Source organism: Trematomus bernacchii, unplaced genomic scaffold, assembly GCF_902827165.1.
Source record: "Trematomus bernacchii unplaced genomic scaffold, fTreBer1.1, whole genome shotgun sequence".
Lineage (NCBI taxonomy): Eukaryota > Metazoa > Chordata > Actinopteri > Perciformes > Nototheniidae > Trematomus > Trematomus bernacchii.
The window spans coordinates 991,547-1,015,933 of record NW_022987828.1 but is presented as its reverse complement, the minus strand read 5'-3'; the positions used below and the strand labels follow the sequence as shown (position 1 = coordinate 1,015,933).

General features: G+C 41.0%; 1 protein-coding gene across 1 annotated transcript in view; it reads left to right on the top strand.

The window, feature by feature from the left end:
* Positions 1-24,387, top strand: part of cdh23 (cadherin-related 23) — a 185,371-nt gene that overhangs the window by 106,254 nt on the left and 54,730 nt on the right. Inside the window, 6 exon segments of the mRNA XM_034152488.1 lie at positions 4,398-4,547; positions 5,187-5,345; positions 18,359-18,423; positions 18,965-19,202; positions 21,410-21,515; positions 22,069-22,196. Coding sequence (XP_034008379.1) covers positions 4,398-4,547; positions 5,187-5,345; positions 18,359-18,423; positions 18,965-19,202; positions 21,410-21,515; positions 22,069-22,196 — 846 coding nt within the window.

The window sequence follows — 24,387 nt, the reverse complement described above, 5'->3', positions numbered from 1 at the left end:
CGTGTGTGTGTGTGTGTGTGTGTGTGTGTGTGTGTGTGTGTGTGTGTGTGTGTGTGTGTGTGTGTGTGTGTGTGTGTGTGTGTGTGTGTGTGTGTGTGTGTGTGTGTGTGTGTGTGTGTGTGTGTGTGTGTGTGTGTGTGTGTGTGTGTGTGTGTGTGTGTGTGTGTGTGTGTGTGTGTGTGTGTGTGTGTGTGTGTGTGTGTGTGTGTGTGTGTGTGTGTGTGTGTGTGTGTGTGTCTGACTGTGTGTGTGTGTGTGTGTGTGTGTGTGTGTGTGTACACTGTCAGCAACAGTGTACGACAGCACGCTTTAGTGTGTCCGCCACTTTCCATTAGCTGTATCTATCAACGTACTTTGGTGACACGCAGTCACACACACAGAACACAAACACTTTTTCACGTTGCCACTCTGTCTGTCTCCCTCACTTTCTCTCTCACATCTGCTCATGCTCGCTCACACCGGAGCATTGGACTCGACTACAATTTAATTTGCTCTGGAAGAGATGGGATAGAGCATCAAATTATACCTAACGAGGAAAATCAATCACCTAGGGTGCAGATAAGCCGAAAGCTAGTCAACTCTGATTGATTCAGGCACAGCAGCCGCCAGGGTGGAATTTGACAGATAACTGCAAGTCAAGTGGATAGAGAAAAAGGAGGAGAGACAGACACGGGGAGAGGAGAGGAACTTTAAGGAAAGCGGTTCGACAGAAAAGTAGCCTGCAATGGAGCAAAACCAAAAGTCTGAATAATTGGTGGAGCAGGAATAAATGAGAGGACAGCAGACAGGGGCGAAAAGGAAGCTCTTAAAGGAGAGATAGCAGGAGTATTTAGCAGCAACTCTGTTTTATTCATTCTAAGAAAGGTGTGCTGTAATGACGAGACAGAGAGAGAGAAATGCTGCTGCACTCAGGTGGGGTGGCGACCCACCCACCTGGCATTTGTTAAGAGCTCCCTGTGGAGGTTACCGCCAGAGGTTTTACCACTACCAAAATCAGCACTCAGTGTGCAAGCCGCTTAACATCAAAGTATCTCCGAGAAGAGATTGCTCACTGCAAATTGGGAATAGCTATGTTAATTCAGACATGGTTTTAACCATACTGACCACAGATACTTCCTTAGAAGGCACTCACTCAGAACCAGTCCTTAAGCAGCCACAGCAAACTGCTTTTTGCTATCATTTAACCAATCAGGACGAGCTCAAAGAGATGATTGCACACCAAAATGTAAAATGCAGACTTTAAAAAAAGAAAATACTGCATTCCACCTGTTTTGCATTGCATTGCAGTTCACCACAATGCCAGACATACATCCGTTCCAGGTTGTAAAATCTATGAGACATTTTTTGGTCTCGCAGTATTGTATTGCTGTTTTGAGCCCTTAAACCTGCATGTCAGTGCCGATACACACACACACGTTCACACTCGGCTACACTTTTGCTTTAATCTCACTTTCTCCAAGTGTGAGGGATTACAGGCAGACGTTTCATTTCTTTGACTATGACACAAGTGGTAGTTACCTCTCTCCCTGTCTGCCGCTCCCTTCATATCCTCTTCTGCTCTGTTAGCATCTATACAACTTTTGCCGCTGGAACTTGTCACTAAACTTTGTGGCGTGTCTGACAGGGTGCTTTTATTGGGGGCTTCTAAAGGCAGAAGCAAATGGACGGGCAATTACGTTTATGGGCAGTTTGAGGTGACATCCCTGCATATTGGATGGTCTTTTAAATAGGAGTCATCAGCCACAATGGTTTTCCCAGAGATGAAAACAAAAACAAGGGGGCTATTTCAACCGCCAGCATAATGCCAATCGACCACCGCACTCGTCTTCCTCTGTCTGTCGCAATGGCTGCGTGATTGGCCGCCCTGCAGCTTGATATATAAAGACAGGCAGGCTCTAAAGAGGTTTTCTCAGCTCTAGACAGCCACAAGCTTCTCACGACTGTGATGCTATGTTGACCCCCACGATGCCTTTGCACTGCAAGGTTTTTTGAGAAGAGAAGGTTAATATTACAGGTCTTCTTTAGAGGTTATTTATAATTTCATATTACCACGAATATAATAAAACTAGCCTTCCCTCATATAATGTAATATACGGCCTCCTACAGCATCACTTATTTATTTATTTATTTTAGATTTGATTTGATATACTGTATTGATCCCACTTTGCAGCATGCATGAATATAAGGCATTGCACATTAATTAAAAGTAATATTAAATAGGAAATTCCCAAATAGTAAATGTATACATATCAATAGTGCATGATATATATCTATAGAGTATATCTATTGAATCAACACATAATATACATACAATTAACATTTAAGTTAGCAATTTGGTTTTTTATTTAGAAAAAAAGTGAGTCAAAACATTCATATCCTTCCACATCTGCTCTTACTCAGGTGAGCTGAATTATGAATATAATCAATTGTTTTGTTATAAGCATATGTAACCAACCTTTAATTACTATATATGGGCAGGTATTGTGCCATCTTAAAATACTGTGGCAAAGAAAGGCTGAAGGAAGAAGAATTTCTAATTAGTGAAATTGAAGCACTGTTAAATAAACTTGAACATGGGATTGTGACAAGGAATTAAAAAAGCATCAAAGAGCAATATGAAGCCAATGCATCTTAAAGCAAGAACATGAAAACAAGATGTGTTTTACTTATCATCCTTAAAGAGAGAAGAGCCAAAATAAGGAAACATTGATCAATCCAAAGTATGGGTACTGACGAAAAAAGAACACAAATAAGAGGATATTATGTTGTCCTTATATCGCTTCCTGCTTTAAGACACATTGTCTTTGTCAACATACAGTATTTTTAAGCCTGAAACCAAACATGGACCTATGCATCTGTATTGAGGCAGATAGTCATGGCTGTCACCAGGGATCTCATCATCGCCTTTTCTCTCATAAAACACACACAAAGATGATTAAAGCACATGGTTTCGACCCTTTTCACTGGCTGGGTAATCAACCCAGTCGGACATGTGATCAGCGCTGTGGGCAGTGCATGGGGATTTACTCCATGTCGCACTCAAAGCCTCATTTACATAATGTGAAACGGTACAGTGCAGTCTTAATGTAGTGGAGACAGATTAATAATCATTCAGATGAGGCTAGATGAACTTGTTATGGACTACTATTTGATTCCTGTGCTGTCTTACTTTGTCATATCCATTTTGTCACACATTTGATGGTTTCTGTTATTGACTTGTTCTCAAGAAACAGAGGGTTATTTGTTTAGCAGCAGCATTCTCATACTAATGGGAACAGGCAACATATGGTATGGTGTAAACTGTATGCTTTACCAGCGTATGTTGCATAGGCAGAAGGCTCAAAAAGCTGAGGTGCCTAACAGGTAGAGTGCTAGGTGACTGTGGGAAATCGAGTGATGGGGGATGTATTGTGAAGAGATGCACTGATAGAAAAGAAACATCTTGAGCACAGCTGATTAGAGTGAATGGAGCCCGCTCCCCTGCTGAGGCTGCAGTTATCTTGTCTCTTAGCATCACAGCAGTGTACCACAGCGCGCTGTAGTGTCCGCCACTTTCATTAGTCGTATCCATCAACGTTCTTTGGTCACACACACACTCAGACACCAACACACAAAACAATACCCTTTTACTTTACGCTTGCTCTGCCACTCTCTTTCAAAAAGTCTCTCTTACATGTGCACATCTCTCTAAAACATTGTTTTCCCGAGCTCTTCTTTATCATATGGTGAGTTTTTTTAATCGGGAAATAGTCGGGACACACTAGCCTGACCTTTAACCTCTTGCTTGTAACCAACAACAGTCATCTAAATGCTTGATATCTTAAACTTATGTGGGATTAAGAATTTAATTGGATCAATCGTTGCTTCAAGATTCAAGATTCAAAGGCTTTATTGCCATATGCACAGTAGCTACAGTGTTGTAATGGCAATACAAATCTTAAGTCCGAGGCTCCTCCCAACAATGCAACATAAATATATACAACGTAGACAATAATGCAAATTAGAAATAGTACAAATAGTGCAAGAAGAAACAGAGTAGAAATAAAACGGTGCAAGAGAATGTTCCAAGACTTATGTGCAAGTAATGCAGGAGAAGTGAAATATATAAACATGTCAAATAGAATAAGATGAGCGGAAAATACAAATGAAATTACTGTACAGTGAAAAATAATACTGCTTATTGTTAATTTAAATGAATATGTGAGATGCAAACAGATGAATGTCATGAACTTGTATTCAATATCTGTACCTTTCTGATACCTTTCTTTTGTCCGCTAATAATTCATAAAAACTCAGATATTCTTCAGTATTTTGCACAAAGAATATATCACTCTCTTAACAAGCCCTTTTTCTATCCGTTTTTCCTACACTCACCTGTCTCTTGTTCTTTATGGCAGGGGGTGAACAGCATGTTCCAGGTGTTTCTGACAGGAAACAATTCAGAGTACTTCACCATCTCGCCCACGGCGGTGCAGGGGCGTGCTGACATCAGAATGAGGGTGGCCGTGCCGCTAGACTTCGAAAACATCCGCAGCTACAGCTTCTCAGTGAGTTTGAAAAGTACATGTTTTCAGAGAGAATGCTGGGGTGGACTCCATTCCCAGACTTTGACAAGAAACATTCAGTTTGAGACATAAACCCCCCACCACCAGCTTTCTAGCTTATGTTTCTAAGAGTTGTAGCTTATCAATGTAAATGTATAACGGATGAGTTTTGTGAAGAGAAGTGAAGAGGAATATGAGAAGACAACATTCAAGCATTAACTGTTTTAGTCGGCAACAAAGCAGATCCATTGTCTTTCTGTCAGAGTGCCCTTTAATGAAAGACTGAATGTAGTTTCCTTTTTTTTATTTGTTTGGACAAAGACTGGGGCCATATCAAATTCACATCACTGCAGACTTGTTTTGAACAGGGAAATTGGTATTTTATTACCTCAATTTCCCCGAGTGGTTTACAGAAGGGGGTGCCCTGCTCTGTGTGTGATTTAAAATCTACAAATCTTAAACAAATCAGTGACTTCTTTGGCGCCACAGCATTATGATCAGAATCGTTTCCGATAATGCCCCCAAAAAAATTGAAATATTTCATTTATATACTGTAAACGTGTCTTAAATCTGTGCATTTTGAGTTGAATATCTAAGAAGTTTTGTTAATTTTGTATTATACTCCTTGTTGTCTCTCCTCAGCTTTTCGCCAATGAGTCCATGTCCGACCATGTGGGTTTTGCTCGTATCTTTATTGAACTGATCAATGAGAACGACAACCGTCCCATCTTCAGTAAGCCGCTGTACAACATCAGCCTCCCTGAAAACACCCCCCCTGGAACCTCACTGCTGCGGATCCTGGTAAGTGTCTTAGAAAAAAAACACTCAGTGGAGCTTTGATTTGTTCCTGGAGAGATATTTAACTGGAATCCAAATGCATTCCAATAAAACTGGCTGGTACTAGTAACTTTTTATGGGGCTTGTTTTATTGGGAATGAAATCTTGGCTTGTTTGTTACGCCATGTGACCCAGTGCTCTCCGGAGATTTCATCATATGAGTTGTGATTTATGGTGACACCAGCTAGGCCGTCTCAGAGAAAATGGGGAATAAATACAGATGAAAAACTCCGTCACCAACTGCACCGTGTCACTGTTAGCTAATGCTGGGATCCTGTGCATTTGGGACACTGAATTACCATGTTGGCAACTAAAGCATATTTTAGACTTTAAAGACAATCTGTGGCTCAACTGTGTCTTGGTCTCTTCTGAATAATTATGCAAATTCACTAAACAGCAGAATTAAATATTTACTGCCAATACAATAGTGAGTTCCACTTAGGTATTAAAGGTTAAATGATCCACAAAATAGTCAAAAAGTCCTCAATTCAAGCTAAATTACTTCATTCTTCATGAAGTAATTTATTCATCATTTTAAGGAAGTGTAATTGCTTTCTGTGTATGTAAAGAGAATAACAGGATTTAAATGATTACCTCAAAAGGCTACTTTTAACTCTGACATAAAGTATTCAACAATTTGACTCATTAACTTAATAACTATTTACTAAAAATTATATTTAAGAAATATAAGTTAAAACTGGACCACTTTTATCAGAGTAGCTTAAAAATCTCTTTGTTTTCATATTGAATTAATGTTACAGATGTCGATAATAATATCAGGACAACCTCCATTAAAACTGATCCCATTAGAAAAGTGCTAAATAATTATATTCAAACTTTTTTTATTATTAATTCCCTCCAGGTCTGTTATTGTACCTTGTGTTTCACAGTTGAACTGTCTTTGAGCCCCCCCTAAATATCTCCCTATAATTCTGCATAAATATTCATTACCAGCCATTCCTGTGACAGAACGCCCACAATCCACTAGATACAAGTGCAAAAAGCAAAGTGTGAAAATCAATAGTGTTTATAGACTGGCTGCTCATGAAACGGAGATTGCAGGGCAGTCTAATATCCGATAAGTCTGGCTGATGTTGGCCTTGTGCTGGAGCGCGCAGCCCGCTGTGGAATCCTGATTGCTGGCTGTAGAGGGTGAATAGGCTGTAAATAGAATGAGATGTGACGCCTCTCGGTGAGGGCTGCACTGACATGGATGGCAGCACAAATATATATACACACACTGTTAGATGAAGGTTTAGATATTCTCATCCACGCACAAACACACAACAGAAGCAATAAAGCCCTTGGAGACAAAACACATAGAGACAAAACAGAGGTTTCCCTTACTGAGCTAGCTTTTCTAAGAAAAATACAATTAGACACACAGCCTCAATAGTACATGTACAACAATCTCAAGGTCAACACATGTCAAATATATTCGTTATTGTAGGCCTTACTCCATAAGATTACCATTTACTATGTATGTGTTGTTGTTTGTGGACAATAATATGTTTGAACAGACTTGTTTATTCTTGTGGGTTTGTCATAATTTAGTTCATTAGTAATTTAGACGGCACGTTACAACGGTTGTAATCCATTGGAAATAGCAGAGACTGTTTATTTATATGCTGCAGTCTGATCAAACAAGCCACGACCGCCGCACTCGTGTTTGTGCTAATAATTAGGTATTTATTTTAGAATGGACATTGCATCCATTTATTGTGTAAAATAACCCATAATGTAAAGAACAGAACAAATCCATCAAACTGCTGGTTTTCAGATTGTGCAGGCAGAAGTAGAAACCGTATATAAGTTTGAATTATATGTATTTTAAAGTATAAAGTACAGAAATGTAATGAGCCTTGTGCAAGAGCACTTTTCCACCCACTTCTTCCACTAAGCACCAGGTTAAATAATACTTAACCTGTCCATCACCCCACTGTTAAGTACACAGTATGATGCTGTGCCCAAGTGCAGAAAAGCATTTGGAGTAGAAGTGTTAATTATGACAAAATGAATACATGTTGCCCCTAACTCTTACTACTTTTAAATCCAGGCTGAAGACTTTTCTTTTTGCTGCTGCTTTTAATTGAACTATTCATATCTTAAACTGCACTGTAACTTTTATCCATGTATTTTTTATTTTAATGGTTATTTTGTTATCTTTGCTTTTTAATGACTGATTTGAAATGCCGTTTTCTTAATGTCTTTCATTCTTGTGTTGAAAGGTGCTATATAAATAAACTTGCCTTGCCTTGCCTAACAACAGGTCATTTGTTGCACAACTTGAATTACATTTGCACTTAACTCAAGCTGATTCATTACATTCTGAACTTCATATCACAGCTCCATTGAAACTGTACTGGGCTTTTAAGTGCTGGCCCCTTTCATGTTCTGATTCTCTGTGCACCTGCTCTCTCATTCTCTTGCAGCAGTTCAAACTGTCTGCTTGTTTAAGTGCAGTGAACGACTCAAGGCTTGACAATATAACCTGATTGTTGGACTGAAACTTGCCTCCCGGTGCTCCTCTCGGATGGCTGTGAGGTTCAACAGATGGTGGCCAAATTATGTTTTAGCACCAAACAGGATAAGAGCGGTTTTATTGTGAATCTCTCAAGGTGGCCGGGCCAAGCCTCAATTCACAAATGAATGCATTGAAATACTAATGATACATTTCTGGGAAACATTCTTATTTGCTTTCTTGCTGAGTTGAAATAGAATATTGATACCAGTCACATCACCCTCATGCAATAAGCTACAGACATGGGCTAATAATAATAATTTCAATTTTTATAGCGCCTTTCAAGAAACCCAAGGACGCTTTACAATGGGAAACAAAACAACAAAATAATAATAGTCACACAGATACACAGGTTGAAAAAGAACAGGTTGCTGGGTAATGCATTTTAGCTGAGGCCAAAGGCCTGAGTGAACAGATGTTGTTTGAGTTGTTGTTTGAAAGTGTCCAGAGAGTCGGCATTCCTGATAGCAGAGGGGAGAGCATTCCAGAGGGTGGGGGCTGCGACACTGAAGGCTCTGTTGCCAAAGGTTTTCAACTTGGAGCGCTGGATGGAGAGCAGCCCTTTGTCGGAGGACCGCAGCTGACGAGAGAGGGTGTAGGGCTGAAGGAGGTCAGCGATGTATGCAGGGGCTAGGGAGTGGAGAGATTTGTATGTTAGCAGGAGGAGTTTGTACTGGATGCGTGACTTGACCGGAAGCCAGTGAAGGTGGATTAGGGTGGGGGTGATGTGTTGCCAGGGCTTAGTGTGGGTGAGGAGCCTCGCTGCAGAGTTCTGGACGTACTGGAGCCTGTCCAGGGCTTTGCTGGTGACCCCGAACAGGGCTGTTTGCTTATGTATCATCATGTATTGTGATGCTATGAACTATTTATAGTGTAAATTGGAATGATCCACATCTGTGCTCCCGGGTGTATCTGTGTGTTTTCTTCCTGTATGTTCCTGCCTGTGTACATGACATAAGCTGCTGCTCATAACCAATTGCCCCTTGCGGGATTAATAAAGTTGTTGATTGATTGATTGTATCATAAAGACCAGAAGCAGTGGGTAACAGCTAGATTCAAAAGCTCAAAAATATATCCCAATGCACAGCTACAGTAAAGCTTATAAATGAACTCTTTACCCTAAAAGTTACCACAATATTCTAGGAAGTTACTGTGTAAGAAATAGCTTAACGCATAACTTCCTGTAAATCAATCAACTTGTGTTTATATTGCAGTTGTGTGCTTATTTAAGACAGCTTGAATGGTTGTACATAAGATGGGTTTCCTTTTAGCTTGAGACAGCCCCAAGCTAGCTGCTTCCATCTGCCTTAGAGGTCTCCTATTATACTACTTTTAGGCATATAAAGTATAAATACATGTCTATTAAAGGTGGGGTAGGTAATTTTGGAGAAACCAGCTCGAGTGTGCTAGAATTTGAAAATACACAGCCGGAAAAAATCTGCCACTTCCTTACAGAGCCCCTCCTCCAACACACACGGACGCGCACATGACCAATGAGGGCACGAGATAAGTTTGTGCACAGATGGAAGGCTGACAGGCAGGTAGGCCATCCAGTTATTGTATAGCCGGGCCGGCTAAAAATGATTGGTCGTACTTTTTACAGTATTACGGCTTCCACAGATGACATTTTTTTATGGATTTTTTGTCAAAGCACTTAAGATATTTATTGCTATCGGGATGTTAAGAGCATTCCATGGAATATAACAAAAAGTGTATCTCGAGCCGGTTTCTCAAACTTACCTACCCCACCTTTAAGTGTTTTGCTCAAAATACCAAACAGATCACCCATTCTAGCCATCCCTCATACCCCTCTATTTCAGCCCTGTTAGAGAACTGCTGATTCTGGGTCCGTAGCTTTAAAAAAAAAAGAAAAAGGGGGGGGAGCTCATGCAGGAGAATTCTACCGAGATTCTCAGCTAAACCCTGCCGTGATTAAACGCCATCATGTTCCAAACCACATCAAGGATTATTTCTGAAACAGTCTGGAGCTCAAATGCTTTTTCTCTTGCGGGTTTACCACATAGTGAGTAACTTTTCTATCTATATCCGGCTTTTTTACACATACTCTCTCCAGTACTGCGTTAGCTCTGAGTGTTAGCGATGCTTGCTGTAAACAAAGACCATATTATGTCCAAAACACGCTGCGCATTGTTTCTGATACAGCAACGTTTCTGATAGGGCCGTGGTGTAAGCCAGCCCACATTTCCGATATTACGCAAATCTGGATCAGCTCCGTTGTACCCAAGGGTTAAATTGGGCCGGGGCTAAGCCGGTTCCATGTCATGGCCATTTCTACTGATCATAATTCCATTGTTGAGGTATACTAAAATAGATTTATACTGTGCAATTTTCCAAAATCACATTTTTTTATTTTTTTATTTAGCCTTTATTTATACAGGTGTAAAATCTCATTGAGACACAAGGTCTCATTTGCAAGAGAGACCTGTCAGTGGTAACACTACCACACAAAGTTACAGACAGACAGGACACTAAACACAGAGTTTCTCATACAGCATCTCTGTATAGTATGTGTATTCACTCTGTCCTAAACGGCTTGTTGGACCAATGGGTAGAGCTCTGTTTGAGCATATTAAATGGTATCAAGGGAATATTCATATATTGTAAGACAAGTCAATAACATAATTATCGTGACAGGTCTTGGGAGCAGCATTTTACCTACTCCTGGATCCATAATATATATTTATAGTCATAAATAATATAATAAAAAAACGTATAAATAAAAAACTACTACCATACAAGAATACGCAAAAATAGACCAAACTTCCTCAAAGCGAAATGCAGAACCTGAGTAGACGACCCTTGTAAGGCAAAGAGGAACAATAAAGCTGTATCCCCTGCTTTTACAGTAACCTTGAGCTTGATAATAGTTTCTCTCAAACCAAGGTATTTATTTTCTAGAGGATTCTTTTTGCAGTTTATTTATCAAGTGGTGAAGGTGGTGTGTAAAGAGGGCGGGGTCTGTATGATGTTTGTATAATACTTTACCTATGCGAATTGAAATTATGCATGTTGGTTCCCAGTTGCTGTTTTTTCTTAAATTGCCAAACAGGCGACCCAGTAATGTAATTGAAATGCTTTGTTTTGGTTAATATTCATAGCTCATCCGATCACAGCGTATGTACAATGTTAGCCTCTGCGTTACTCAGTGCCCGCTCCTGCATCCCTGTGGACACTTACGCTAAACATAAGAGTACACACTCTCGCACTCACACACACAGAAGCACTGTTTAATATTTATGGTGTGCAGCATTACTTATCATTATAAATATTTATTGTGATTTACTCTTTTGTCTGGGTCCTTTTCTCTCTCTCAGCCTCTCTTTCAGTCGCCCTGGAGACTTTAAACACCAGCAGCTGCTCGTATCAGTAGAATCACTCTGATTTTCTCTCCTTGGGTTCGAGAGAATTTGATTTCTTTCATTTCCTATTTAATGTATGCCCTCAGTTATTGTTGTTTTCCCCTTTCTCTGTTTTACCATTAGATTGCTAATGGTTTTCAGGTGTTGCATTGATTCCCTCTGTGTTTTTTTGTCTGTTTCTGCTTGGTTAACACTTTATCTAGCTCATGCCCACAAGGCTCTACCTTATAGAGTATGTATATATTTCAAGAGGATATACACTGGGCTAATATGCATACAGAAATACAGTTTGCCTGCACCTTCTGTTCTCTATAGTTGGTCCTGCATCTGTAATATCGGGTGCATTTTTCATTCTTCAACGTTCTTGGATTAGTGTCGACTGGGTCTTCTAGCAATGCAATACTGTGTGTTTTATGGCCTCTGTGCAGATGCTGTATGTTTTAGAGCTTCGGCGCAATGATAAATGCTTCCAACAGAAGGTTATAAATTACAGAGTGGAGGATGTTTCGCCACTGCCACTGTTTAGACAGGCCTTTATGGGGTAATAGTCACAACGGTAATTATAATTCATTATTGTAATGAAAAGGGTGAGGCCTGGCTCTGTCCTGCATGTGGTAGCTCACACGGCATCACTGTTAATAATGGGGAGCTTATCATGGCTGTTCTGACATTGTGAGACGTGGTGTGAATGGGTGCTGCATGGCTGTGGACGAACAGGCGAAGCTAGGAGCAGTGAGAAGCCTGGACTTTGAAAGTTGGTTCAATTGGAGTTCTGTAAGCGGTGTCATTGCAAAATTCAATGAAAACAACAATGTGGGGAGTCTCGAAGAGTCTGTTCTTCTATCAATCTCAGGATCCATCAGCAATCGGTCTGATGATTATTTAGCCTCTGGGAGCAATGGCCAAAATGTCTTCGGTTTCGGTGTACTTGTCTGATATCCCCGCCAATACTTAGTATTCTTTCTGTGCCCTGATTATTGCTTACAGTCCGATTAGTAACTTGAGACGCAAGAATGGTGTGGGAGTTGAGAAAAGCCGTGTATGATTGGAGTGTTTTGCAAGTAGCCAGTAAATACTTAAAGCGAATAAAAAAAGCCTATGGGTTCCAGCATTTCATCAAATGTGGCATGCCCCTCATGCGCGCCACACTGACGGTTTACCTGCCTTCAACCATGTACTAATGCTGAATCCATACACCAGCACACCAGGTTCAAATCCATCCTTTTACCTTTTGCTGCATGTTGTCCGCTCTGCTTTACAATGTGATAACAAATACAAACATTTAAAAATATATATTCTGATATCTAAATGTTGCCATATTGCCTACTGATTCTACAATCCTATTCAGATATCTGTTTATAGACATAATTGATTACCAAAAGGTATTCTACAATGACAGTTAAAACCACACTGGCTGCAATTCATTAGTTTGTCCATAAAATGTCTGAAAAACACAAAAATCATGGTTGAAAAACTACAGTCAAGACATAATTGCTATAGTCCACAGTTTGTGATGTATGGACATGCACACATGCTTCCTTTGTTCTCTCCCCTGTTTTCAGCGAGTCTCTGTAGTATACTCTTCACTCTTTATCATTCTCTACATCGTCCCTGTGCTTGTGCTAATCTCGTTGCTTCATCGTTGAGGAGGGGGACAGCGAAAGAGGGAGTGATGACCGAGGCCTGTTTGAAAGGGAAGCTGCCTCAGAGAGCTCTGCATTAAGCCTTTTCCCTGGCAGCTCACACTCTATCTCCAGCTTATGCCCACAATACAGTCCCCTCTCTCTCCACCACCCCCCCCCCCCCCCCCCCTCCCTACTCCCCCACTCTTCTTTTTGTAAAGGTGACAGCTGTTTTTACCAGTGGTCCACATGGTGTTGCAATCATTATAAAGGGGCTGTACTGTATATGCATGCAAACGCTGGCATTTATCTTGCATCTGTCACGGTATGCTGTGAAGAAATCCGCTCCACTTTATTGGACTCTTCCTTCTCAAAAGTATACATTGTTAAAAACAGAGTTAAAGTTGCATCTCCCTTCCTCTCTCTTTCTGTCTGTCTGTATCTCCGTTGTCTGGGTGGTCAGGAGGTAATAAGAAGCAGTAACTGTTCAATCCTGTCGGCAGGCAGCAGTCGCTGTGAGTACCCCCACCTGCTCGTTAATGGTTTAGAGAAATAAAGCAGTCGTAAACGTGCGCTCGCCATCGCCATTACACTAAAGTGTTCACAGTAAAAACACACACAGCTCCCATCAGCCCCCGCAGGTGCACCAGGTCACAGCTGGGAGACATCTAGAGGTGCGCTTAGTAGGTCTAGGTAAGGGCATTTGCATCTTGTCTCTGCCAAAGACATTATTACTTGTGTCCGATATGGAAATGATGCGGACGTTGGTTTTGTTGAAGGAGTACCTGTTAAGGACATGTGATGATTATTGGAGACATCTCTGAATAGCTTCTGAGTGGTGTCAGAGTTTCTGTGCTTTGCCCAGGCTGCTGCTTTGCTCTCAGTCTTCCTCTGTAGTATTGAACAGAAATACTAACAGGTGTATATTGGGACAGCAACCAAAAGGTTTATGGGATTAAAAACCCAAGTTTGTTTAATTACTTCATTCACCTCTTCCATTCAGTCATACTTTTAGTTGACTTCTCCTCTGTACATACTATTTGTCATAACAACACCCACGTGTAGACCAAAACATGTTGTTTGCTGAAAAGGTTTCCCCTAGTCCAACTCACAATAAAGAGTTCTTCCATTGCAAAGAAAAAGAACAAACAGTGCAGTCTTTGTATGAATTAAGTATATCAATGAATTGGATCTTAAATATATTAAGATCAAGTCCAGGCGAAGCCAATATGAGGCTTCAGGAGTTTGAGTTAGAGAACTCAACTTGCAAGGTTTTCCATGCAACCTTAAAAAGATTTAAAAAGCAGAGACCCACTTCATCTGATTCTCTCAGACTTCTGTAACCTTTACAGGCCTTTTAGCTTCAGTCAAGGTTTTTAAAGCAGTTTAGCACAGAACAACTGTGGATTTGGATCCCTGTCTCTTACAATGAAATGGTTAAGAAAATATCTCTGTGCAAGCGGTATGGACAAGACAAACAATTACAGGAACCAATTATTAGATTATTGTACATACAGCCATGAAAGTATAGTTGTAAGATTGACTTGACCCTTTAATCTACGACAAACCTCTTTTCATCACTTTTGCATATTTTTTTGAATATGCACTGAGCGGACATGATTTGAAGAGAAATGGTGTGCTTGAGTTGTTCTGGATTCACCTCAAATCTCTGAGGTGTTGTGGTGCTTTGTTCTGCACAAGTATACAGCATGGAATATGTCATATGATTCTGCTTTGTGCGTCACACAAACACTACTGTATGCAAAGTGATAACACGACAGGGCTCATTTAAAGGCCAAGTGTTTCCCACTTGTGTAGCCTTTCTGAAGATTGATCTTGTCATGGATACAGAAAATGAGAGCGAGTGAGACAGAGAGCCTTTAAAGGAGCCAACATGAGTGTTATTAACCAGCTGAAGACCCAAAGCTCAAAAAGATAACCTGACAACCGTGTCCTCATCATCCTCTCCCCCTCACAATGAACGCCAGAAACTGGACATCTTCACTGTCCTGGTCTGTGTGTGTGTGTGTGTGTTTGTGCGGGTGTTTATCTACTCTTTGTGATTGTGTTTAGGTGTGCAACACTGAGACAGAGGGGGTTGTCTGTGTTTGGACTGGGGGTCATCTCTATGTTGACAGCGGGCTTTGACAGCCAGTAATTGGTTTCCTTTTCCATGCCACTCGAAGCTCCAGCAGAAAAAGCAATTTTAGGAGCCAATCAATTCAAATTCCAGCTCACTAACGATAGAGAAGCCTGTACAGCTTTAACCTCCCATCGCTGTCCAAGAGATAGCTGGGCCGATAATCTGCTCCTGTAGCCCCTCAAACCCGACCCCAGTTTACACACACCCACACACAGGCACACACCCACACACAGACACACACCCACACACCCACACACAGGCACACACACTACCCCTGTCTTTCTCACGCCATACGAAGGGAAGGTCTCATTTCTGCGACAATTGAGTGTGATAATAGAAGTTTATACTGTAAATGGTTGGGGTGCATATTTACCCAAAGACTGACTTTATCATGACACAGGGTGCATCTCTGTTCATGTGTGTCCATGTTACATACACACAAACCTATACACACTACATTTTGCACACCATAATGCTCCAATCATAGCACTCAAACTTTCACACTTGCATAAACAGGCATGCACACACAAAATTGAGCACACTAGTATACTGGTACAACAAAATATATACAGACATGTACACACACACACACACACAGTGTTTGCCTGCTGGCTTTACCTCTCTGAAGGTAGGAAACACATCATTTAACCAAACTGGTCAACTGAGAACAAATTTCTCTTTTGTAGTTACTGCCTGAGGACCCTAGGGTTTGCCGACTTTATATTGGCAATCAGCAGAGCCCTGACTCTTTGGGCATAAACACCTTGACAACTTAGTTTGGATTTTGAACACTGACACTGATACCTGATGTACTGCCAGTGTATTATCGCTGTGCATCTGGACAAGAGAGCAGGTCATCAATCACCAGGGTGTTGTATCATATTAGTCAATGACAATGTGCATCCTCCATACTTTATTTGGTATTCTTTCAGTTACTTTGGCTTTATGAATCCATCAGCTATACCTATTTGGCATGAAACTATTTATTCCAGCAAAAACATTGCAGTAATTGAAATGCTTGTTGTCATTTAGGTTAGGTAGGTGTGAGGTTATTAGACACATTAGTCAGGCACATTGCCCAGCTTTATTACCACGTCGCTTTTCTTTCCTCATTAAGTCGTACACTCACACTCTCCCTGTGCTCTCCACCTCGCCAACTTTTCCGTCACCTCCAACTCCCCAGGTGAAAAAAAAAAGTTGAAGCTCTCATGTCGATGGGGAACAAATGCATAATACCCTGGTGTCATGGATCTGGGCCCATGGTCTTTAAGTTAGTTCAAATCCCTACACAAACCAATCTCTACCATTCATCTGCTTCGGGCCTTCTGCGTCTAAAGTTAAAGGTTTTTGGCAAGCAGTTGGCAAAAATGATTAGGGGGGGTGGGGTGTCTATCGTCTCAGTCTGTCTCACTCTCCTTCTCTCGGTCTGTCGTCATGGTGAAAGTGGCTCGGCCGCAGAATCAGTGGCTTCATGAGCTCCCAGGCTCCTGTCACCGCCTCGATAGCTGTCACGCTAACACCCGCGCCGCTATCATTGGAGCACTTATGGGCCTGTCACTCACCTGGGAGAGAGGGAGCAAAGGAGGGAGGGAGGGAGGCGTCGAGGGAGAAGAGTGTGCTAAGGGAGATATGTAGAGGAGAGGGGAGACAGAGGAGGAAGAGGCGGAGCTCGGGATGCAGGGAGGAAAGTGAGGTAAAGACAGAAAGGCAAAGATAAAGAAGGAGGGGGATGGGAAAGGAATGCAAAAAGAGAGGGGGCGAAGCAATTGAGTGGCATTAAATGATGAGGTCATCGAGACATGACAGATAAAAACTCAAAGGTTAATGTAAGAACCTGACTGGAGTCCCAAACACCTCACATGTAGTTAGTGTCCCACTTTCTACTCAAGATGTGCTTCAGTGCACTTGACAACAAAGTGAGGGCCGTTTGGACATTAAAAAGAACCATCGATTGGCCGTACAGGACGATGTAGTGGGAGCTCTCTGAAATTACGGGCTTGAGCTAAACAGCATGGTGTAAGTCTGAGGAGGAAAAAACACATTGATAGCTCCAGCCGTTGTTCCATCTGTGGGAGGCATTCGAAATGGGGACACACAAACACACATAACCATAAAGGCGTTCAATTTGAAATGCAAAGATAATTCCTAACAGATTGACATGCATCCACAGGCATACAAAGAGCACACCTTTTGACCTACAGGTATTGGTGAATATAGATCACATCAGGCTTCTATCATTCACAGCCACATGCAAACACTCACATACCCTACACACACACACACAAACACACACAAGCCTACATAATAAGGTCGGTATCAGGGCATCAGTGAATCACAGTGCCCAGCACCGTGGTTGACAGAGCAGGCTGCAGACACGTTCCAGTTTGGCCCTTCAACTGACTGCAGAGCCACTCAAGTGAAACTCTATTACAACAGCTTCTCCAGCCACGATCCATCAGCCGCGACACAACAGGCCGCGTGTCGGTGCGCGGTGCACGGTGCACAGGCGCAGGCATGTGCTTACAAAGACAGATTGAGGTTTCATAAAGTACAAGATTCCTGGAAGTGTTGCTCTTTATGTTGCATTGCATTGACACCATTTTTATCTGCAAAACATGCGACAGCAGTTGTTGCTGCTTTTTCAGGCGCCACGTAGATCGTTATCAGATTACATCCAATCAACACCTCCGAGTGAGGAGGCAATGTCTTGCATGTTTTATCATAAAGTGGTACATTAAGTGACAGCTGTTGGAGTGAGACATTTGGGAAACAGGATGTTATGCTATTCTTACGTATGATAACTGTTAGTCTATATTATGTCATTAAAGACATGGTAGTTAGGAACACATACACACAGGCACACCCAAAGGTAAAAAGTGGACTCAAATCAATTTCCCCATCTGTGCATATGCTACCTTTTAACCTTTGGATATTTAACGTTTTAACTTTACAGTATAAACTTAGGTTAAGATCTACAAACAAATACTGTGAAGTTGCAAGAACAACTTTGTTTTTCAATGGTTACATTAGCCTTTGAAGACAGCTACTCACAATTAACATTTAACACAAAACTTGAATAAGGGGCCCTATTATGCTCATTTTCAGGTTTCATATTTGTATTTTGTGCTCTACTATCACGTGTTTACATGCTTTACATTTTCAAAAAGTGCTTTATTTTTCTTATACTGACTGTGCTGCAGCATCTCTCACAAAAATAAAAATCTAAATCGGAATGAGAAACACAATATGGATGTGCTGTAAAAACGTACAAGATAATAATGATAAACATTTCATTTTTTCGTGTCTTTCAGGCAACAGACGGAGATGCAGGCACTTTTGGGATTGTGCGTTACTACTTCAGTGACGAGCCAGACCAGTAAGACACGGCTACATGCTCTTAAACAGTCCACACAAACACACGCTCACATTAATTTTTCATTTATTTGGCCACTAGTGAACAATTATACCGCACAATTCTTACCTCACAGCCTCGCCAGAGACAGCTGAGCTACAATGATGGCTGGCGTTATTCTCTGTGCCTTCTCTCTTCGTGCCACACATTTACCGAAACACACACACAGAGAAATACACAATCACGTATTCTGTTCTTCATTATCTTTCGAAAAAAAGAACACAATCAGTTTGGCCCTTTATATATATAGTCTATGGTTTGGCTGTTTACATTTTTGTTTCCCTGTCTCCCATTACTGAGCATTCTTACTTAAGATGGTAGAGACACAGCTAGAGAAAGAAGGAGGTAGTGTGTAAAATGGGACCAATTTCAGAAAAGTCTCTTTTGATGGCAATAGCATTACATTAAAGTATTAAGTTACAATGACAAAAACATCTCATCACAACCCTCCACATAGTCTTTTTTAATCGCCTGTCTCTAATTTCCTCTTATTTGCGTCTCGCAGGTTTTCCGTGGACGATGAGACAGGCTGGGTCGTCCTGCGGGCCGCTCTGGATTACGAGCTGATGCGGCGCTTCACGCTGACCATTCTGGCGAGGGACGGCGGCGGTGAAGAAACAACGGGAAGGATCCGTATTAACGTTTTGGATGTCAATGACAACCCTCCGCTCTTCCAGAAGGAGGCGTACGTGGGCTCCCTGAGAGAGAACGAACAGGCCGTCCAGCCGGTGGCACGCGTCAGGGTGAGGCGGGTTTAAAACAAGCTCAGACAAAGGCTCAGACTACCCTTGTTACTCAGCAGTTATCTGACCTGTTTATAGTGGATGTAATATACCCTGTGAACATAGCCCTGTGACCGTCACCTTAAGACCAGTATAAACAATAATAACAGACCAAAATAAATGTACGACATTTCTAGACAAACATTCTTTTTTTATTGATTTAAAGGGACAGTTCAACCCAATTTGGGGAAAAGAATATCCTTCTTATCTTGAGTATATGGTGGTTTTCAAGATTCAAAAACATTCAAGAGCAATGTCTCTTCTTAGAAATGATTACCCTGTTACTCAAGATAATCCACAGACCTTGTTTTTGTTTTCTTTTGATCAAACTTCTCCCGCCAACTGTTTCAGAATACCTTTATTAGTCCCACAGAGGGGAAATTTGCATCGTTACAGCAGGAAAGACACAGACAGCTTAATGTTACCTATGTTGAGAAAAAAGTACTAAGTTATGATATAATAAAAATATAATCTAAAAAATAAAAGTAAAAGAAAAATACTTTCCAAAATACAAATCCTGTAACAGTTCTTAGGATTTAGCAGCCAGGTATATATTACACAGTTATTAATGGCTTATGTATATAATGTATATATTGCACATATAGCACATATTGCACATAGTATGATGGTATTTAACTGCAGCAAGTTACACAAACGAAGTTCACTACGAAGCATCCAACTACTCATGGATGCAAATCTGTCCTTAACGGTGGGGGAAGTTTGGTAGAAAGAAAATATTTCCTTTATGAAACCGCTCTAAACTGCATTTAAAAATACACTCATGCACATTAATAGGTATAGCAAACTGCAGAAAGTCAAAGGTGCCTGCAATAATAAAGTTTGTACACATTCACATGTACAGTACAGGCTTTGCTGCCCTCCTTCCATTTGTTCTCTCTGTGTTACTATGTTCATGCAGCAGTGTGTTTGTGTGCGCTGTATCCAAGAAGAACAGGTCAGCGCGGTGTGTTGGCCATCAGTCACTGCCAAACAAAAGGCAGAGGTACACAGGCACAATGGTAACTAATGGCTCAGCGTTTCTTTTGATTGCGCCCCGGAGAGAAAGACTATTAAGCCCCTCGTGGCAGCGGGTATAGCAGTGGCTTACCCCGCCACGCTGCACTCTGGCGCTTGCCTTTGCATTGTGGGAGCTGAGCTGATGACTGGGCTCAATGCTTGGCTCACTGTGTTTGATTAGTCTGAGCTAACCTTAAACGCTGCTGATATTAATACGCCGCCCGAGAGGACCAGGGAAGCCAGTCGCACAATTCTGTGTCAGCGATTTTCCCTTGAAGCTAATACACACAAACACACACATATACTCTGGAAACCAAAGAGAGCAGGAGGGAAAATACTGATATTGATAGAAGTAGAGGATGTGTTGAGAGATAAAGCAAGAAAGTGCCTTTGCTTTATTCTTTATAGAAACAAATCCTTCTTTTACGGTCCTAATGCTTTCTAACAGCTAAAACAAATTTCATTTTCTCCCCACTTCTTATTCCTTTTCTTCCTCGCCTATTGGATTCGTTGCCCCCTAACTCCTCTTACCTTAGCGGTAAAGGACCGTCAAATATGAGACTATTTGTTGAAATTGGATATAGGAAGGCAGTCTGGAAGAGAAAAGCCACAGTTTAGGAAGTTGTGGGGGAAGAAAGGTATTGCTTACTCAACACTTTGGCATGACATCAGAGAGTAGAGATATGCGTGTTGTGGTGAGATACAAGTGAGTGTTTCTGACAACCTGTCCAGCCTTTAATGATGCCAGTGAGGCCCAGTAGACTCTCCGCACAGCCGGAGGACTCATGTTCAAGTTCCTGCCAGATCCAGAATAATGAGGGGGTGTCATTATTGTTGTTGATGTTGTTGTGGATTAGCCCCACAAAAGCATAGCTTCATCTGTCCTCTGCCATGCTTAGCTTGTCTCCTCTCGGTTGGTGTTCCTCCAGCATTGACGCCCGCGCCACTAATAGCCAGAATCAGCTTTAATCTGTCCAACAACATGCCGCTACTAACTGACAGCTTCCTGGCTCCACACATATGCACGGACTCACATGCTCACATGCTGTACGAACGTACACATATAGATATTAACACTGTCTACTGCAGCATCTGTCCCCTTACACTGCCTTTCCTCATGTCTCACTCAAAACTCTCTGCCCACCCCACAGGCTACAGATGACGATTCTCCACCCAACAACTTCCTGACATACACCATCACTTCAGCCTCGGCCTTCCTCAGTTACTTCAGCATCGTCATGGTGGAGGGCTACGCAGGTACTCTCACATTTTGGAAACTGTCCACAATCTTTCATTTATATCTGGATAAGGATGTTTAAACGAGTTCATTTGTATAACTCATATCAGTGATTGTTTTCAATGTCCCCCGAAGAAGATGGTCATTTGGTTTCCCCAATAAAACGAGTGTTTTTCAATAAATTGTATGTTAGATTTGATATGGTCATAAATAAGGTTATGTATAACAAATTAAAATGCTGAATCTGGATTTAGAAAATGTTTTACAAATATGATGAACGCAGAGAAAAGTCTGAGTCATCCACCACTGAAATGAGTTTAGTTCTTACATTTGTAATCCTTATTTCCATACTCCTTCACTCAGTTCTTACAACATTGTTAAATAGACTGGATTTAATTAGAGAGAGACTAAAAAAAACATTTAAACCTCTGATTTTAATTTGTATAAAAAAATGTAATTCCAGGTTTATTTTGGTTACCATACCATTTGCTAAAATATTACGCTGTTGCAGGTCGAAGGTAAACATAAATAGCCCAAAATCCCACTTTCTATTTCTACCTCTCCTTCCATCAGTCATCAGTGTGACCAGGCCTCTGGATTATGAGCAAGTTCCCAAAGGGATGGTCTACCTGACAGTGATGGCTAAAGATGGAGGAAACCCCGCCCTCAACAGCACCGTCCCTGTCACGGTGGAGGTGATTGTAAGTACAACCCTGCAAAATATGCACGGTAACACTTTTAACATTAAACAACGCTTACTTGTTTTGACTGCTTTGTCATGATATGCAACCACGCCAAAAGTCAAGTAGCAGTGCAAATTTAAATGTGGAGTCAGCAGCTGCAGACACAGAGCACCACCATGCAAGGACATTAGTCTTTTTTTCATGACACCTCTGTCATCTGCAGAACACTTTCCACCAGCCTTTGAGATTAAAATATAAACATTAGCAGTCTGCATTCATATTCCAGCTGTGAGAGAGCACTTTTGACAAGCTGCTTCTTTGTAAGTGAGAAACAACTCCCACAGGCTGTGGTCAAAAGAACAGCTCACCTTAAAAACAAATACTTGTCTTCTGTTCTCATTATAAATGACAACATCTGGCGTGTTAGTAGGAAGGTTGAAAAACACATTCAAATGTTGGATGCGTAGTTTAGGTCTCAGGAATGCTAATACATTTTCTCTACTGTTGTGTTTTATTGATTACATATCATTGTTATGTAAAACACCTATTCACAAGTCCTGCATTAACTGTAAAAAAGTTCATATTGATTGCATAGTATCACGAATAGCAAGTATTCCCTGTAGGTTGAAACCATTCCAGTGTCCTTGTTAATTTTTTTTTTCTTTAAATGAATAGTTATGCTACTGACATGGATCAGGTGTTAGTTTAAAGCGGCCCTATTACGCTAATTGTCTGCCTCTAATGTGACATGTTTACATGCTTTAATGTTCAAAAAGCTCTTTATTTTTCTCATACTACTTCTTTTTACCCTCTGTTTGAAATCAGAGTGATTGGTCAACCGTTTAGAGATGTCCCGCCCTTAGCGTATCATGTACAATGTGGTGCAGCGCTAGCAAATAGAAGCGCAAGGTGTTACATAGTGATGATATGTTACCGAAGTTAATAAAAGAGTCCACTGGAGGCGTTTCAGAAACTCCCTTTGGAGGGAACTTTGGGATTTTAGCCTTTGCATTTACATGCACAAAAACCTATATAATAATAATATAATAATAATACATGGGATTTGTATAGCGCTTTTCCTCATGCTCAAAGACTGCTTATATAACACAGTACTACTACTTAGACCTCAGCCTCCTGTCCAGTGTCATTTATCATCATTGTTTATTACATTATATACAAAACAAATAGATTGTCCTGCAGTTGACATAGTCTTACATTTTCATCATAAATAGATTTACTATTCTCCATATCAGTCAAATTATCTCTTGTTACCCGAATGCACTTCAAGGGATGAAAGCGGATCCTTTTTGTTTCAAGTCGCCTTAAACTTATGGTGTAATACTGAAGTCAGGCTCTCAGTATATGGCTTTTGTGTTTGATCATAGCCTTTCTGCAGGAATCCTATGCATCTTGTATGTTTTTTGGTTCAAGAAAGGTAGCCAAATAGTACCAAAAAAAAACGTGTTTGTTGGTTGCTCTTTTCCTCTTAGCTGAGAATCTCTCCAATTTACACTTTCTTAAATATATCTTCAAGCGTGGTGTTTTTGCAGGAAATATTTAATGACTCTCGGCACTGCAGCAGACACTCCCTGTGACCAATTCCTCACAGTATCCCCACATTCAAAAGCAACATCTCCGAACTTTTACAGAAATCTTCTCATTTAAGTTCCTCTCAGATGTAACGCTGAAATGTAGACTGAGCCTGAGACTTGGTAGAGGAACTAATGTAGCTGTTTCATCATGTGCACTGAATACAAATGAAGATGTCTTCATATTTATTTCAATGCCGATACCAGTGTGTGACAGAGTCAGCAGCCTCGTCCTGACCTTCACTTACATATTGGATTTCACAATTGTTCCTTTCTCTCTGAATTATTCTAAGTTCCTTTTGATCCATGTCTGACTTCAGCTTTGTTTGCAGTTTTATCACACTGTGCCGCTATCAGAGCTTCCAGTTCAGTTGCTTTTGTCATTCTTATCGCTAAATGTCTTCTTTTAAGACACTAGAGAAAGTCACAGCCGTGTTCATGAACCCACAGCGCAACAGAGATACTTTAATATATAGAAGTTGAAAGAAATAATGAACTCTGCACAAGGTTCTGGGCTCTTATTCCACAAGATATTCTGTTGCTTGTTTGCCCAAACACTTGGTTGCATTCACTTGCACTTTTACTTTTGTAGATGTCATGTTATTTGTCTTTTCTCATGT